This window comes from Homalodisca vitripennis, chromosome X, assembly GCF_021130785.1.
Source record: "Homalodisca vitripennis isolate AUS2020 chromosome X, UT_GWSS_2.1, whole genome shotgun sequence".
Taxonomy (NCBI): Eukaryota; Metazoa; Arthropoda; class Insecta; order Hemiptera; family Cicadellidae; genus Homalodisca; species Homalodisca vitripennis.
In genome coordinates, this window is record NC_060215.1 from 159990943 (window position 1) to 160006531 (window position 15589).

Below are 15589 nucleotides of genomic sequence, written 5' to 3' on the forward strand. Positions count from 1 at the left end.
CGAAAAACTCCTTTTTGGAACTCCTTTTAAAAACTCATGTTTATAGAATATTTGTCTTTAAAAATCTTCAAAATATTACCAGAGAATTTTTAATTACTGTGTATACTATAATTTAGGAGCATTCATCAATTTTAGAATAAACCTAGTGTATATATTAATTGAACAAGCGTACTAATCAAAAAATGGTTATACGATGGTAAAAGAGAATTAGTAATATTATTAAAGTTTCAGACAGTATTCATGTTTGTATATATATTTTTATTATTTACTGTTTATATTTTTCAATACATGGCGCTGTATTTATATGTATGAGTGTAACAATATTATATTATTCAACTACATTCGTAATTGCCAAATAAATGTGGTTAACTTTGACGTTATAGAACTAGTTACAATGGAAAATGATTATATTGCCACGAGGGGCGTGCTCCTTTCTCTACCATTTTCTTTGGCGTTGTGGTTAAAGTTGTTTTGAAGGCCGATCGCCAAGATTAAAACTTATACTGTCTTTGACTTTTACTGTCGACCTTTTCTTTTTGAGAAAATAAAAAGTAGTTATATTAACCACAGTCGTTAAACCTTCTACAGTAACCGAAAAATGAGTACTAAACACAGTAATGTGTAAAATATGTAATTCGTCTATAAAAGATAGACATATCCTGCTTATATTAAAGTTTTGGACATGCATAACACTTCAATTATAATTTCATTTACGTAAATTATTTTTAAAAAGATCAAGGCTTTGTAGATAATCCGATAAAATAGGGCTACCTAAGCGGATATGAATGGTTAGATCCAAGTATTAGAGGAGATTGGCAATGGCTGATTAACCATGGTTGAAAGCTAACACATCCAATCATGAATGGGATTAATAGGCCTACGTTAATCTGTTGTAAAGCATATCAATATTGAGATAAACAACTCCGTGTATAGTTGAATTAATTATATAATTTATTTTCAAAATTAAAATCAGTTTTGAATCGCAATTGTTAATGACTGGTGCTTTACGAAAAGTTTGGCTTGTACGAGTATAATTAAATTTACACATAGATAGGAAAATGCTTATGAAATAAGGGGTCAAATAGATGTCAATTTATTCTTCGATGAACTATTAGTCTTCTGTAATACTTATAATAAATAAAATGTGGTGACGTAAGCTTTATATTTATATTGGTGTCTATCGTTTTACACGGTTTTCAATAAGAAAATAAAAAATTAAAAATAACTTCGGATAATTTTCTTAAGGTACTGAACAACTTGTAAATGAGAGCGATACTTAATATTTCCTTATTTAATATACTGTATAATTTATTAAAAGGGCTGGCAGTGTTAAAAGTAATAAAACGTCAATGCAAGATATATTAAAATTATATATGTTGTTAGTTTTTACAGTGTTTTGGATTACTGCCTAATCTGTAATGTTTACATGCATGCACAATTATTATTATAATTTTTATATATATATATATTTATATATATATATATATTATTCATTTTCTGTGTTGATGTTTTATGTTTATTCTGTTCTTATAGCCCTATTTATATATTTATTGTAATTTCCTGAAGACGGCTTAAGCCGAAATATAGAAACTGTTTAATTTAATTGAAGAATTCTTATTGAAGATTTATATATATATATATATATATATATATATATATATATATATATATATATATATATATATATGTATATATATATATATATATATATATATATATATATATATATATATATATATATATGAACACTGTGGTATTATTAACACATCGATATTTGTTATAAGAATGTTATCTTTCTGTGTGTCTCTGTGACGAAGAGATACGTGAACTCGTAATACACAGGGTAAATACTAACTATGAGATGGATGAAACGTGGACTCGTCATACACAGGGTAAATACTAACTATGTGATGGATGAAACGTGGACTCATCATATACAGGGTAAATACTAACTATGAGATGGATGAAACGTGGACTCGTCATACACAGGGGAAATACTAACTATTAGATGGATGAAACGTGGACTCGTCATACACAGCGTAAATATTAACCATGAGATGGATGAAACGTGGACTCGTCATATACAGGGTAAATACTAACTATGAGATGGATGAAACGTGGACTCGTCATACACAGGGTAAATACTAACTATAAGATGGATGAAACGTGGACTCGTCATACACAGGGTAAATACTAACTATGAGATGGATGAAACGTGGACTCGTCATACACAGGGTAAATACTAACTATGAGATGGATGAAACGTGGACTCGTCATACACAGGGTAAATATTAACTATGAGATGGATGAAACGTGGACTCGTCATACACAGGGTAAATACTAACTATGAGATGGATGAAACGTGGACTCGTCATACACAGTGGAAATACGAACTATGAGATTGATGAAACGTGGACTAGTGATACACAGGGTAAATAGTAACTATGAGATGGATGAAACGTGGACTCGTCATACACAGGGTAAATACTAACTATGAGATGGATGAAACGTGGACTCTCATACACAGGGTAAATACTAACTATGAGATGGATGAAACGTGGACTCGTCATACACAGGGTAAATACTAACTATGAGATGGATGAAACGTGGACTCGTCATACACAGTGGTAAATACTAACTATGAGATGGATGAAACGTGGACTCGTCATACACAGGGTAAATATTAACCATAAGATGGATGAAACGTGGACTCGTCATACACAGGGTAAATACTAACATGAGATGGATGAAACGTGGACTCGTCATACACAGTGGTAAATACTAACTATGAGATGGATTAAACGTGGACTATTCATACACAGGGTAAATACTAACTATGAGATGAGATGAAACGTAGACTCGTCATACATATGGTAAATATTAACCATGAGATGGATGAAACGGGGACTCATTCATACACAGGGTAAATACTAACTATGAGATGGATGAAACGTGGACTCGTCATACACAGGGTAAATACTAACTATGAGATGGATGAAACGTGGACTCGTCATACATAGGGTAAATACCAAATATGAGATGGATGAAACGAGTACGTCGTGTTTCACCAACACAAATAAAGTATTTAAAATGGCCGCGGAGTTCCAACATACGTTACATACCGAGGCCGCGCCGCCACATAATATCGAACAGAGGATACATTGTAAATTGTTACGTGCAAAATTTCCAGTCTCTCTTCATTTTGATGAAATAAATGTTGGTTTTAGAGATTAGTTTAAATGTATTAACAAATATTCTATCATTATATAGTTAATAGTTATTTGTTTAACATTTTGAGCATATATTTCTTTTCAATATCATTCTAAACATTCCAAAGATATGTAATAGTCACTAAAATATACCTAATATCCTAGTGCATTTGGATTTATGTTTGAAGAGCAGTGTTTAAAGGCCATGAAGTCGGAGTGTCAAATTTATCTCTGAAACAAGCGCAAGTGAGACAAGAATAGCCTCATCAATGCCTCTTATTCCTCACCGCCAAACTCAATTTGCAATAAATCATTTATCGTCACTGCTTAACGAGAGTAGAATTCCTTTCGTAACCATACTTTCAGTAAGGTTGGAAGTCTAAACAGGATTGCAGCCTTACTGAAAGTTTAACTGTTGGAAACAATGTCAGCGATGAGGGCGGGCAGAATAAGTTTAAAAGGGGATCGGCCTTTCCTTAAAAAATAGACTTCATTAGGTCTATAACCAGGTCCGTGTTTTTGAGTTTTCCTTTATCGAACGAAATAATCGTTTTAAATTCTTTATCTATTGATTGAAGTATAGAAATGATTGTTTGACTAAAACAACTAGGTAAATAAAAAAACTCAAATATCGAAATTTTGTAATTACTTAGACAGCAAACGGCCCGCTACGTGATAATAAGGATTTTCAGAAAAACAAAAAACTAATACTTATTATGGACTGCAGTCTCATCATTTGTAGATTTAGAATGTATAGAACACTTAGGGTAATTTGAAATGTTATTTTAAAGTATTCAGCATCGACATATGCAAAATGCACTTGAATAAATAATATTTAAAAATTTTTAGAACTGTAACAGTGTTGACATGAATCAAAGCAGATACCATATATACAAGTAGACAATCCTATGTTACAATTCGAGGCGGCAAAAACAGCGCGGCCATAGTTCACTCTAGCAGATACCATATATACAAGTAGACAATCCTATGTTACAATTCGAGGCGGCAAAAACAGCGCGGCCATAGTTCACTCTAGCAGATACCATATATACAAGTAGACAATCCTATGTTACAATTCGATGCCGGCGAAAACAGCGGGGCCATAGTTCACTGTAGCAGATACCATATATACAAGTAGACAATCCTATGTTACAATTCGAGGCCGGCGAAAACAGCGGGGCCATAGTTCACTGTAGCAGATACCATATATACAAGTAGACAATCCTATGTTACAATTCGAGGCCGGCGAAAACAGCGCGGCCATAGTTCACTGTAGCGTATCTATTCTGTAAACAAGCCGTAATTCAGTCCAGTCAAGTAGGAAAAGAACCGAACCACTGTCCCTCTTCACCGCCCATCATATATTGTACGTGCCGGAGAGCAACTTCTACCCTACCCCTCCTATCACACACCTACCATAAAAATACCAAGGCGTCTTCATTGTATTAATGGTCTTACCTTGAAGAAATTATTAAAAACGCCACCATTTTGAATAGGGTAAACCTTTTGAGGTCAGGTTTGTGACACAAAGTATTTGATGGATAATTATAAAATGTTTTTATGTATATGTATTTTCCACATACAAGGTTTATATGCTATGCCTATTGATGTAACTCACCTACAGGCCGTGCTGCAAAATATAAAAGTTATCAGAGCGCCTGCATTATCAAAACTGCAATTACAGTACAATTATTCAATAGCGAAACACTAATTGAAGGCGCTAAGTTTTGATGTATATTCGTCATTAAATAAATTTCTGGCTGACCTTAAAGTGGTCTACCACTGAATACAATAAAATACATGGACGCGTACAACAGCTATAAAGATACACTTTTGACTTATATTCTTGATCATTGCAACAAGGTAAACTATACATCAGCTTTGGAAATATAACTCACTTGAACCAGAAGTACTCATACACGGGCAAAGCTTACGAAAAGCGTGCGAAGCCCCGGGAATAGCTAGTATATAATATAAACTGACAACAAATAAGACATATCAATTAGCATGCTGGAGATTCCTGGGAAACAAACACATGAAAGATAATAGGAAGAAAGACTGTACTGTACCGCCTGTTTGGCAGCAGTGTTGTTGAAGTCCTGGCAGCGCTTGCTGTGCTCGCCCAGGCAGCCGATGTAGGCGATCGCGTGAGGTATGAAGCTCTGGTCCAGGGTGCCGCTGAAGAGTCGGTTGGCCAGGGGTCCCTGGGCGTAGACCGGGACATCCTCACCGGCGTGGGTCGCCCATTGCCGAGGCGCAGCGGACCCGTGGACGGAGTTGACACTGGTGGTGTTGGCGGGGATCGATCTTGGAGCAGCGTAGCCCGGACCGTTACCATACAGCAGGGTAGAGTAAGGCAAGCCGTCCATGTCTGACACCTTGGTGTCGGTTCCTGCAGAAAGAAGGTCATCACTACACAGACATTTGGTGTATTAAATGTACAAGTATCATGCACAACTACATATAAACTGTCTATTACCTATTTAAATACGTTAATTGTATTAAAGTTTTATTACATTTTACATACATGACACTAGTATTACAAGCCTCGTATGTATGTTTTGTAAAAGCAATCTACAAGTTGTTGTTGGGAAAGGAGTGTAAGATTTATGATTAAACTGGATAAACATACATTTAAGGTATCCCAATATCGCGTTCATGTTTCGCTCGATTCATACTGTTTAATTAAGAAAGTAAAGGCTAGAGTCCATGGCCAGCAGTTACCTTGCGAAAGTGTTAAAGTTTTCGAATATTTCAGCCATCAGTCAGCGCCTGGTTTGGTAGATATTGTGTAGTTAAGAAACACAACGCTATAATTTCATGCATGGACAGTCATTACTTTCGTACTGTTATAGCTCTTAGATTTTACAAGCCTCTTAGAGATACAGTCCAAGCTTAGCTGGGATTATATTGCCTATTTAATCACTAGAAGCTTTGAAACTACTGAAAAGTAACCTCAACATCACATAAAAGCATATTCTCGCAGGAATGTACACACATTAGACTTTTCGCGTGTTTTGTTTTTGGACTGAAGTCAAACACTCATTTTCAAATAATTAGTTGTTACCAGAAAAAGCTGGGTGTTTTACCCAAATGAATTTTAATAATTGATCAAGTAAATACTTATTAAATCGATTATTATCACAAAAATTTCATATTTTAAGAATTGCAAGAATTGCGGATCGTGTTCTCATTTACCCTCACAAAAATTACATCTGAAACTAGAATTATTTCTTTACATTTCATATTTAGATCTCTTTCATTAGACGAAATATTACGTTCTGTTACAAAATAAAACATTAGGCGATGATGATAAAAATAGCATTATATTGAATTACTGCAAATTGCTGGAAAAGACAGTCCAAGAAAGTGGTAAAGATTTGTTTCAGAAAGCTTTATATACCTACTTCAGCATATCGTTCGAATATATTGAAATCCCTGCTAACCAAGATATTGAAAATCTGTTTAATCACTGTTATAATCTGTTTTATTAATTTAAAAAATTTTATATAATTCTAAAATATCATTATTTCCAAAATATATTATAATATTTGAGATAGCACTGTCTAGATCTTAACTAGAGAATGTTGAGATAAACCAACAGAACACATTCTATGAATCCAATAAAAAGAGACTACTGCCAGTATCAATCTGTACCTAGTATGGGGTTGCCGAGCGGAGTGGACAGTCCACCGAACGTAAGAACGTGGGAATGGTCTGAAGTGACTACTGTAAGAGTCTCTAGCGGGTCCGTGACTGACAGGACCTCTAGCAGCGACTCCTCGAGCACCAAGGTCTCCTCCAGGGCTCGGTAAGGATTGTTGTAATGGTGAGCGTGATCAATCCTACCACCTGGACAAACACTTGGCTCACTACTAATAACACTTTAAATTTGCTCATTGCTATAGGCAGTAGAAAAGGTTATTTTCCATATTCTACTATATACTGTATTAAACGATATATTAATGTAGAACGGAAGAAAAGGTTGCGGAAGTTAGACGAGTTTGATCAACAAATTTTGATAATCTGATATTAGGCTTAGCCTGTATCTTGATGTTATGAACAACTTGTGCCCATACCCTGCAAATTGCTTCTTAAGATGATAAACAAAGTTACAACTCAAAGACGGCTCTGTTAACTATAGAATTAGGTCATCTCTTCGGAAGTGGAGTAGTCTATGACGTCTAATAAACAACAATTAGTTTAATCTATAGTTTTATGAACGCTATTGGTGAGCTCATTTAATTTGATTCCAATATCATTTAATTGACTAAATATAACAAAATTGTTCGTCAAGTTTAGATCATAAGTAAACATATAGTGTTTTGTTCATTATACATGAATCACCCCCACACACACAAGTTTTTAAAGTCAAGCCATTCCTTATTTTAACATCTTAGTTCAAACCATTCCCATTATTTTCATGTACGATGTACCCATTAAAACAGGTATATCCGTGTTTATTGACGGAAAAACACTAACATGTTTACATAACATAAAGTGTACGTACCTTATAACGGAAAAGAAACATTTCGTGTAGATATTTTTCTTGATGAAGGCAAGCTTTATTACTGTTAGGAAAAATATATTTGTAAAGATATAAAACTGAATAATTTTATAATGATGAAATAGCTAGAAGGGAACGATTGATAAGAAAGTAAATAGCAATATTTTGCTAATTTTAAAGTACATTGTAATTATTTGTTAGGGTAGTTATTCACCTGAGCAAGAGATTGTATTTCAGATATCGGAACCTATTGTTACTGATTTATTATACCATTGAATGATTGCAAATGTTCGCCTAATTAATTGTAGTTACTACAAATCCAATACACAACAAATACAAATAAAATTTGAAACACTCATCCGTTCACAAATTAAGGTTCGGTTTTTTTCAGGACATCCGGTATTCATAAAATGGATTCCTTCAAAGAATTTCTGGCTAATTACCGTGATATTTAACAGAATAAACTGTAACACTCTAGAATCACACTTTATTGAGAACGGTTCTGCTGTAGAGGAAGGTATTCATTTATTTACATACAAGGGTGCACAGAATAATTTAAACTATGCATGGAGGCTAGAAGCGTGTCCTCACTATAACGTACTCGGTACACAAGGCTTTGTTTATTGTTTAAATATTCCGCAGTGGAGGGAACGTATGTTTTGATTATCATAACTAGATAAACTCTCACTACCAGTTAAACAAAATAATATTTTGTAGAGCAAAACTCGTCATATCCGATCTTGACGGTACCGAGCCGTGGTGGGAAAGGAAAAATTCGGATAACCATAGGAACGAAACGTCATATTTTAAGAAATGTCGTGTATATATTTGACGAAAACGATTCTTATATTAATGCACAAAAGTGTATGCATTATTGCAGATCTAGAGTGTTTGTGATTTCTTCTACCTTGGAAAATGCCCAGGTGATTCGTTTTCCTTCATAATGTAAGAATTTTTATTTATCATCGCTATACAGGTTAAAATGGGACTTGTCACGCTATTGCAGAATAAAATTAATCAATTGCGGAGCGCGGCGTAATTGCATGAACTAATGAGGGCTTGGGCTTGGATGTGAAGAAATTGCCTCGTTATCGTACTAGACCTACACAGCGCCGTTATCATCCATCAGAAGAAGCCGTTAAGGTTCTGAGCTAAGCTTGTCTGAGATTGCGTGTGCTGAAAACTGGAGATTGTCGTTTCTTGTTCTCTTGTCTTCTCCTCTCTGAATGAAAAACAGGGATATTCATGGACTCGGAGATGAGCAAAGTGAAATATTCTCTTTATTACCGCTACCCTGTATTAACCGTAAATACATTTAATTTGCAATGTACAGCAATTTAATTTTAAGGTTTAATGTATGGCTATCATGCTAATTATTCTGTTAAAATAAGCAAATGGTCATTATCTGTTATCATGAAATATATAGCTCTGTAGGAATTATAAGTTAGTTTTTAAGCGTTCTGGAGTTTTGGTGCCCTTATAATTGTACCTCTATCATCCTCACAGTTACAATTAATGAGGGATGTAGATGTATCGCTATCTCTGTCTCGACCTTATCATACAACAACCAATAAGTCTATTAATGTAACGCAGCATATTATATGATTACGATTATTATCTATGATGAAATAAATATTCGAACATCGCGAGTATACGTTTAAAACTTATAATTGTTTTGAGAGGGAGTTTGTGAACCTGCCACTGAACTGACAACTGTCAGCCCTACGACTTCTTTTATTGTGCAGCTTACGGTTACAATGTTTAGGTATTTATACAATTTATTTGCTAGTGAATGTCATTGCAGTATTTATTCTGTTTTGGTGGCCACCTAGTATATATATATATTAAACTGAAAAAGTTACTATTTATTGAGATATTTATTCTTTATAAGACCAACTATCGCAATTCTTTACAGTCTGAGGAATTTTTCCTATTCTAAAAACTACACGTTTTTTTATCTTTTGCCTGGAACAATTGTTTAAGTCTTAACTCTGCTTTAAACCTCTGTCGATTGATATTATTGATTTTACATCTGTATAGGTCAGTTATATAATTGATAATTATTCGACAGGCAGCAAAGCTCAATTTTTTATTTAATCGAATTGTTTTAAAACTATAAAATAGTCAATTAGTTTACATTTCACGTGGGTCTAAATTATTTTATAAAATCTGTGGAGGACCGTATATTAAACTTTCACATTCAAGATTCATAAACATATATATTTTAAATCCGGTTTAAACCGTAATCGATCCGGTACGAAAGACCTCTCACCTCCCAGGCTACAATAAGCTACCGTAAACTAACGATAGACAGGCGGGGACAATTTCCTCATTCTTACCACGAGACATACTGCAAATGAGGTGGCGCCCTTTTTATAAACAGCTATAAATATTCACAAAAATTCCAACAGCTCTCTTTATTGTGGCCTGTAGTAAAGGTTACAATATTCTCAGAAACTCTTAGACCTATTTATGCGTTTACTGATATTCAGTATGCGAATAAAACCCGAGAACATGTCCTCAACCATACGGGTAGTCTCGAGTGTTACGAGGTGTATATTTCTGTAAGTGTTTGCGCTTTTTAACTCAGCCTAAACAAAGTTAAATATTTTTCAAGTTTGCCAACTACGAAGAAGGGTTTTACTAGTTGTATTTAACTGTTACGCTTTGGTACACGTGTATTGTGCCTTATTATTAATCTTCGTATGAAGATTAGAGACTCTAAATGGGGGTAAATGCACATTTTGTAACCTGAAAAAATTAACTTCAAATATCATACAGTATTCAAAATTAATAAGTGCTATCGCTAATCCGTTTTAAAATTTAGTATTTTTGCCGCACGAATATTTCTAGCTATTGGCATTTTTAACGTTTTAAGGTTAAACTAAAACAAAGTCTGTGGTTAACTAACTATATTTCCGTACAAAATTCCTACTTACTTTCCACGAACAGAAAGAATCCTCTGGGGTTCTTCATGAGTACAGAAAGGGCGGTCCTTGTCATTTCTGCAAGTGAAGGGTCGCCCTCAGCCGTTCTGTCTCGATCGGCCTCGAACTCCATATGTGAGAATGAGAACAAACCTGGAAAAAATAAAAAAGTTTACCAACTTAGCAGTGTCATATACTCCTGCTTGTTCACTGCATTGAAATTTAAATTTATTACAATCATGATGAATGTACAGTAAGCGGCGTGAGTGGATGTATTTGTTCAGCGGAGGTGGGATTGGTGAGGGGTGAAGTGGAGGAACGTAAGTAATAGCAAAAAATATTGACTCAATTCCCAGTGGTTTGTTAATGTACTCGTGAGTTCCACGTTTTTATTGTAAATTGTAAAAGCTCGTTTCTGTAATGATGAAATATCCCTTACTGTTAGCAGTTGCCATGATTATATTTTCTTACACATAATGTAGGTGTGAAGGGTTCATTCAATGTGAATGTAGAGTTCAGCTCCTTTTCACCTTCCACTTAGCGCAGCGTCTGAAATCTGACGCTGTCAAAGACTTGATTCTTGGAACCGAAGAGATCCAAAACAAGTCGGTGACCTATAAGCTTAAGACGAACTTTTTCCACAGTTCCACCACAGTGAGTACAAAATACAGTGTAATCTGGATAAAAAGGTAGCAATTATATTTTATTTGCTATTTTTGAAATCGGGTTTTTATTTCCATTTCTTTACACAATTGGACAAAGGATATAACCAAAATTGTAAACAAATTCTAATAATAACATGATAAAGCATCAGTTAAATTTGAAGACCAATTCTTGTTTCTTGTTTTGAAGATATTATGCATATTAATTACGAAAAAAATAACGTGCATTTTATAGGACAATGTCTACTTAAAAAGGCACAGAAACTATTCTTGTTTAGCACAAACAACTTCAGTCCAGTTTTAAAGGCTATTTCCCTACATATTTTTTATCATTTAGAAGTAAAATTGTTGTTCTTAGTTATACATTATAGAATTTATTTAAGAAAATAGTTTTTTTTTAACTATTTATTATTTTTGATAACGTATTATCAAATCTTAGTTTTTAAGGGGGTTCGGTAGTTATAATTCTTCAAAAATATCGTAATTTTTTTATTGCATTTTTGTATTCCTCTGCATCTTAGTTTTTATTTAAGACCACTCCCACTATTGTACTATAAATACAAACGGAGTTATTTTATGCATACTTTATGTAGGAAAATGTCATAACGTTTTTTCCCTTTGGGACGGAGATTCAAGTGCGTTCAGTACAGTTCTTCAGAGTAGGCCATATGGAGACCAATGTGTGATTGAAAAACTGGAGTGTTTGTGGACATGTTCAAAAGCGTATGGGCTCAAGACTTAGGAAACTAAAAATGAAATGTGGGAAAAAATGTTCTTTCTAATGGGAAAACTATTGGAGGAAGAGATGGACTTACCGATGAGCGCATCTTAGCTATACAAAATATTACGGCTTGGCTATCAGGAGGAATTCTGGGAATTTGGACGGAATGAAGAAAGCTATATGGGCTGAATATTTTCACCTGTTATCCACAGATGAAACCCCCTAGCACGGACTTTGTGAAAAAGGTGAAGACAGTTAGTGCAAATACCAGCGAGCCATATTCAAAAAAGAAAAATATGACCACCGTCAGCACATGCACATACCTGAAGCTATTATGACTGCCATAAAACCTATTTTCCAGGATTATTCAGACCCTAATCTACTAAAGAAATGCCTTGATGGCAAGTCACAAAACCCTAACGAATCGGTCAATGCAGTGATTTGGTCGCGAATACCTAAAACAGTATTTGTAGGCCCGAAAACCCTAAAATTTGGAGTCTATGATGCCATTTTTAATTTTAATAAGGGCAATGAAACTAGATGTCTAGTGTTAAAAGAACTTAGAATGACTGTTACTGATAATACAGCCTTAGTGATTTGTGAACTTGGCAACTTACGTGTACTACGAGCCGAGCGAATGCTTTCTAGTTTATTGAAAAAAGCCAGACAACAAAGAGACAGTGCAAAAAGAAAGCTGGAAGAAGCATTTTTAGATGAGGAGGACCCAGACAAGCCATTCTATGGTGCAGGAATGCACTAAACCCCTATTTATACAGGTAATAAAAGTTTATTTATACATTATTTGCGATTTGCCGAAAACTTTAAATTTTTATGCAAATGACCCGTTTTCTCAAAAACTATAAATGATATGGACTTGATATTTTTTACCACATGCTAATTGAGGTATAATTTAAACTTTAAAACAGGGGTTTTAAGATAATTGGTTTAGTTTTTATTTTACATGCCAAAACGTATTAAAAAATTTGAAATTTTTATAAATAAAATTTAAAAAAATTGTAATTAAAAATCAGGGATGGATAAAAGAAATTTCCCCGTATTAAAGTGGTAAACATAACTCATATATAATGTGTAAAACATTTCAGTCACATATCTCCAGTAGTTTCTAAGAAAAACGGTCATCAATATAGTAAATCTAACATTGGCAAGGTAGGGCCTAACGAACCCCCTTAAACATTTATATTTAATTTCAGAATTAATACACGTTGAGATTAATATTCAGTTTTTAAATGTCGATAAAAATCTGCATTACGGCGATTAAATAATTATAATTTTAAAAAATATATAACCTGTGCAGACATATAGAATACACGACACATGTTATCCCTAGTCCTGAACACGGAAGGATGAAATAGTACTACTACGAAATTTCGTTTATCTCTTTATCTAAAACGTTTTGCAGTGGACATAAATTGCATGATCTATCAATAATAAACTTCTCCTCAAAGTTAGTTTCACAATTTAACTGTTTCCAAAGTTTAATAGATAACTATAAATATAAGTAAAAAGATAATACAATTTGAAATTTAATTTGTCTTGACTTGCTTTACCCCACATTTCAAAAGTTTTCCGAAACTTTTTTTGTTCGAAGTGCAGTTTAATTAGTGTTTAGTTTGAAAACCTTCCAGTGTTGAACGCGGGTTTGTCGCTGAGTCAAGACAATGTTTTTACAAGGATAGTTTAGTTTTTGTACAGATCGGTCGAGTGCAGATACGCACACCGTGGACTCTAATCTATATCTGATCAATAATTACAATTACCACATAGGAAAAATACTCAACAGGTAAATTCTGTTATTAAATTACGTATATGTTTGTTATGTTCGTGTATGCTGATGGATGAAAAATTTATATATTAAAAATCATCATTTATAGGACACTTTTACTAAAACTGAGACGCCTCAAAATGCATATATTAATGCATAATATCTAATAAAATATAGGGAGACAGTCTCCTGTAAATATCAGTTCATTAATTACAAAGAATTGCCTTGACTGATTTTACATATCCATCTGGGATAACGCAATTACAAGAACGTAACCATATTGCCTCAATTGGTAAAAAGGTTAATGAGGTGGTAATGCCTCGCAGAAACTTGTCTTCTGAAACAAATTAGAAATGTGTGATTTAATAAACCCTACTCGTGTCTAGTTACCTTGTATTGTAAAAGATACAGGTTGCTTCGTTTTTATTCTAATTTTAGTGTTAACAATGAAGTAGGTTTCATTCAATATCGTATTTTACAATACAGAACAAATCATTGTTGCGTTTTATCCAAAGAGCTCATAAGAAGAAATCGTTTTTATTACTATCAGTCAAAGACAAAACATTTCAAAATGTTTAACAGTTTATAGGTTCTATTTGTGAGTAATGATTTATACATAATTTATTGGCATCATGTTAGGTATTAAATATTCCACTATCAAGTTAATAATTTTATCTTAGCCTTATTTTTGGGTACAATGTTTTTTTCAGAAAGATTTCCTTTGATTCCCATTCCAAATATAAAATGTGTTATTTATTACTGATTTGGGAGTTTGGGAGCATCTATCTAACTTAAAGAATGAATTGTAAGTTTCAGCATAATTTTTATCTTTATAGGTAAATCAGCAGATGTTATACTAACAATAACAAAGAAAAACTATTATTTTGACTAAATAAATAAAATGAAGCATTATAATTTGACACTTGAATAACTCAAACTCTTTACCTAACAGAAACTTATTTTGTTGGCAATGGAGCAAGCGGTTCGATATATCCTGTTGGAACTGATTCAAATGTCAGTCGTACTTCACTGACCTTTATCTGCCTATATCATTAATACTCGAATCTTCGGTTAAATCAAACAGCTTATGGTATATGTTGTAAATCAACTTAATCTTATATATATTTTTTATTATTTGCCAGTGTTTTATTAAAACTGAGTAGCAGTGAACTAATGCATGGTGACTGGATAATTCCCGGTTTGTTATTGCCAAAGTCACTCCTGTTATTACGTCATCACTTTTTGAATGATAACTTATTACTAGATCGCACAAAGACAACATTTTTATAAGTCTTTGCTGACTATACTTAACATTATTGGAAAGCATGCATGATGTTCTAGTTTTTATTCTTTTCATCACTAAACGAGAAGGTTATAAAAATATAAATTTAAAAATATTATTTTGGAATTAAAAGTTATTAACCGAAGTAATAAAACTAATTTACCAGAGCACTCCAGTGGCAACGAACAAGATTGATAAACAGTTGAGCCCGTAGAAAGAGGTAAAACTAATGTGTCTGAAGTCTAGGTTCATGGATTCAAATCCTAAGTATTTTACCTTAACAAAATTTTAAAATTTGTAATTTTAAAAACATGTATTTAGAAACAGGTTAAATTGTGAAATTTGGCAATTTTTGTAAAACAAGTTTATTAATAATTGCAACTAACACGTACTATTAAGAGACTGAGCTTAAAAACTTGCCATGACAACGGGAAGTCAGTGTTATTAAACAACGTTACTTCTAGTATACAATAAACTACTTACAAAATATTTTCATGT

General features: G+C 33.5%; 1 protein-coding gene across 1 annotated transcript in view; it reads right to left on the reverse strand.

The window, feature by feature from the left end:
- Nucleotides 1-15589, reverse strand: part of LOC124370062 (alkaline phosphatase-like) — a 54617-nt gene that overhangs the window by 5433 nt on the left and 33595 nt on the right. The window contains exons 7-9 of the mRNA XM_046828381.1: nucleotides 10656-10796; nucleotides 6867-7061; nucleotides 5279-5601 (exon numbers count right to left, since the gene is read on the reverse strand). Of these exons, the coding sequence (XP_046684337.1) occupies nucleotides 5279-5601; nucleotides 6867-7061; nucleotides 10656-10796 (659 nt within the window). The remainder of the gene's footprint in view (nucleotides 1-5278; nucleotides 5602-6866; nucleotides 7062-10655; nucleotides 10797-15589) is intronic.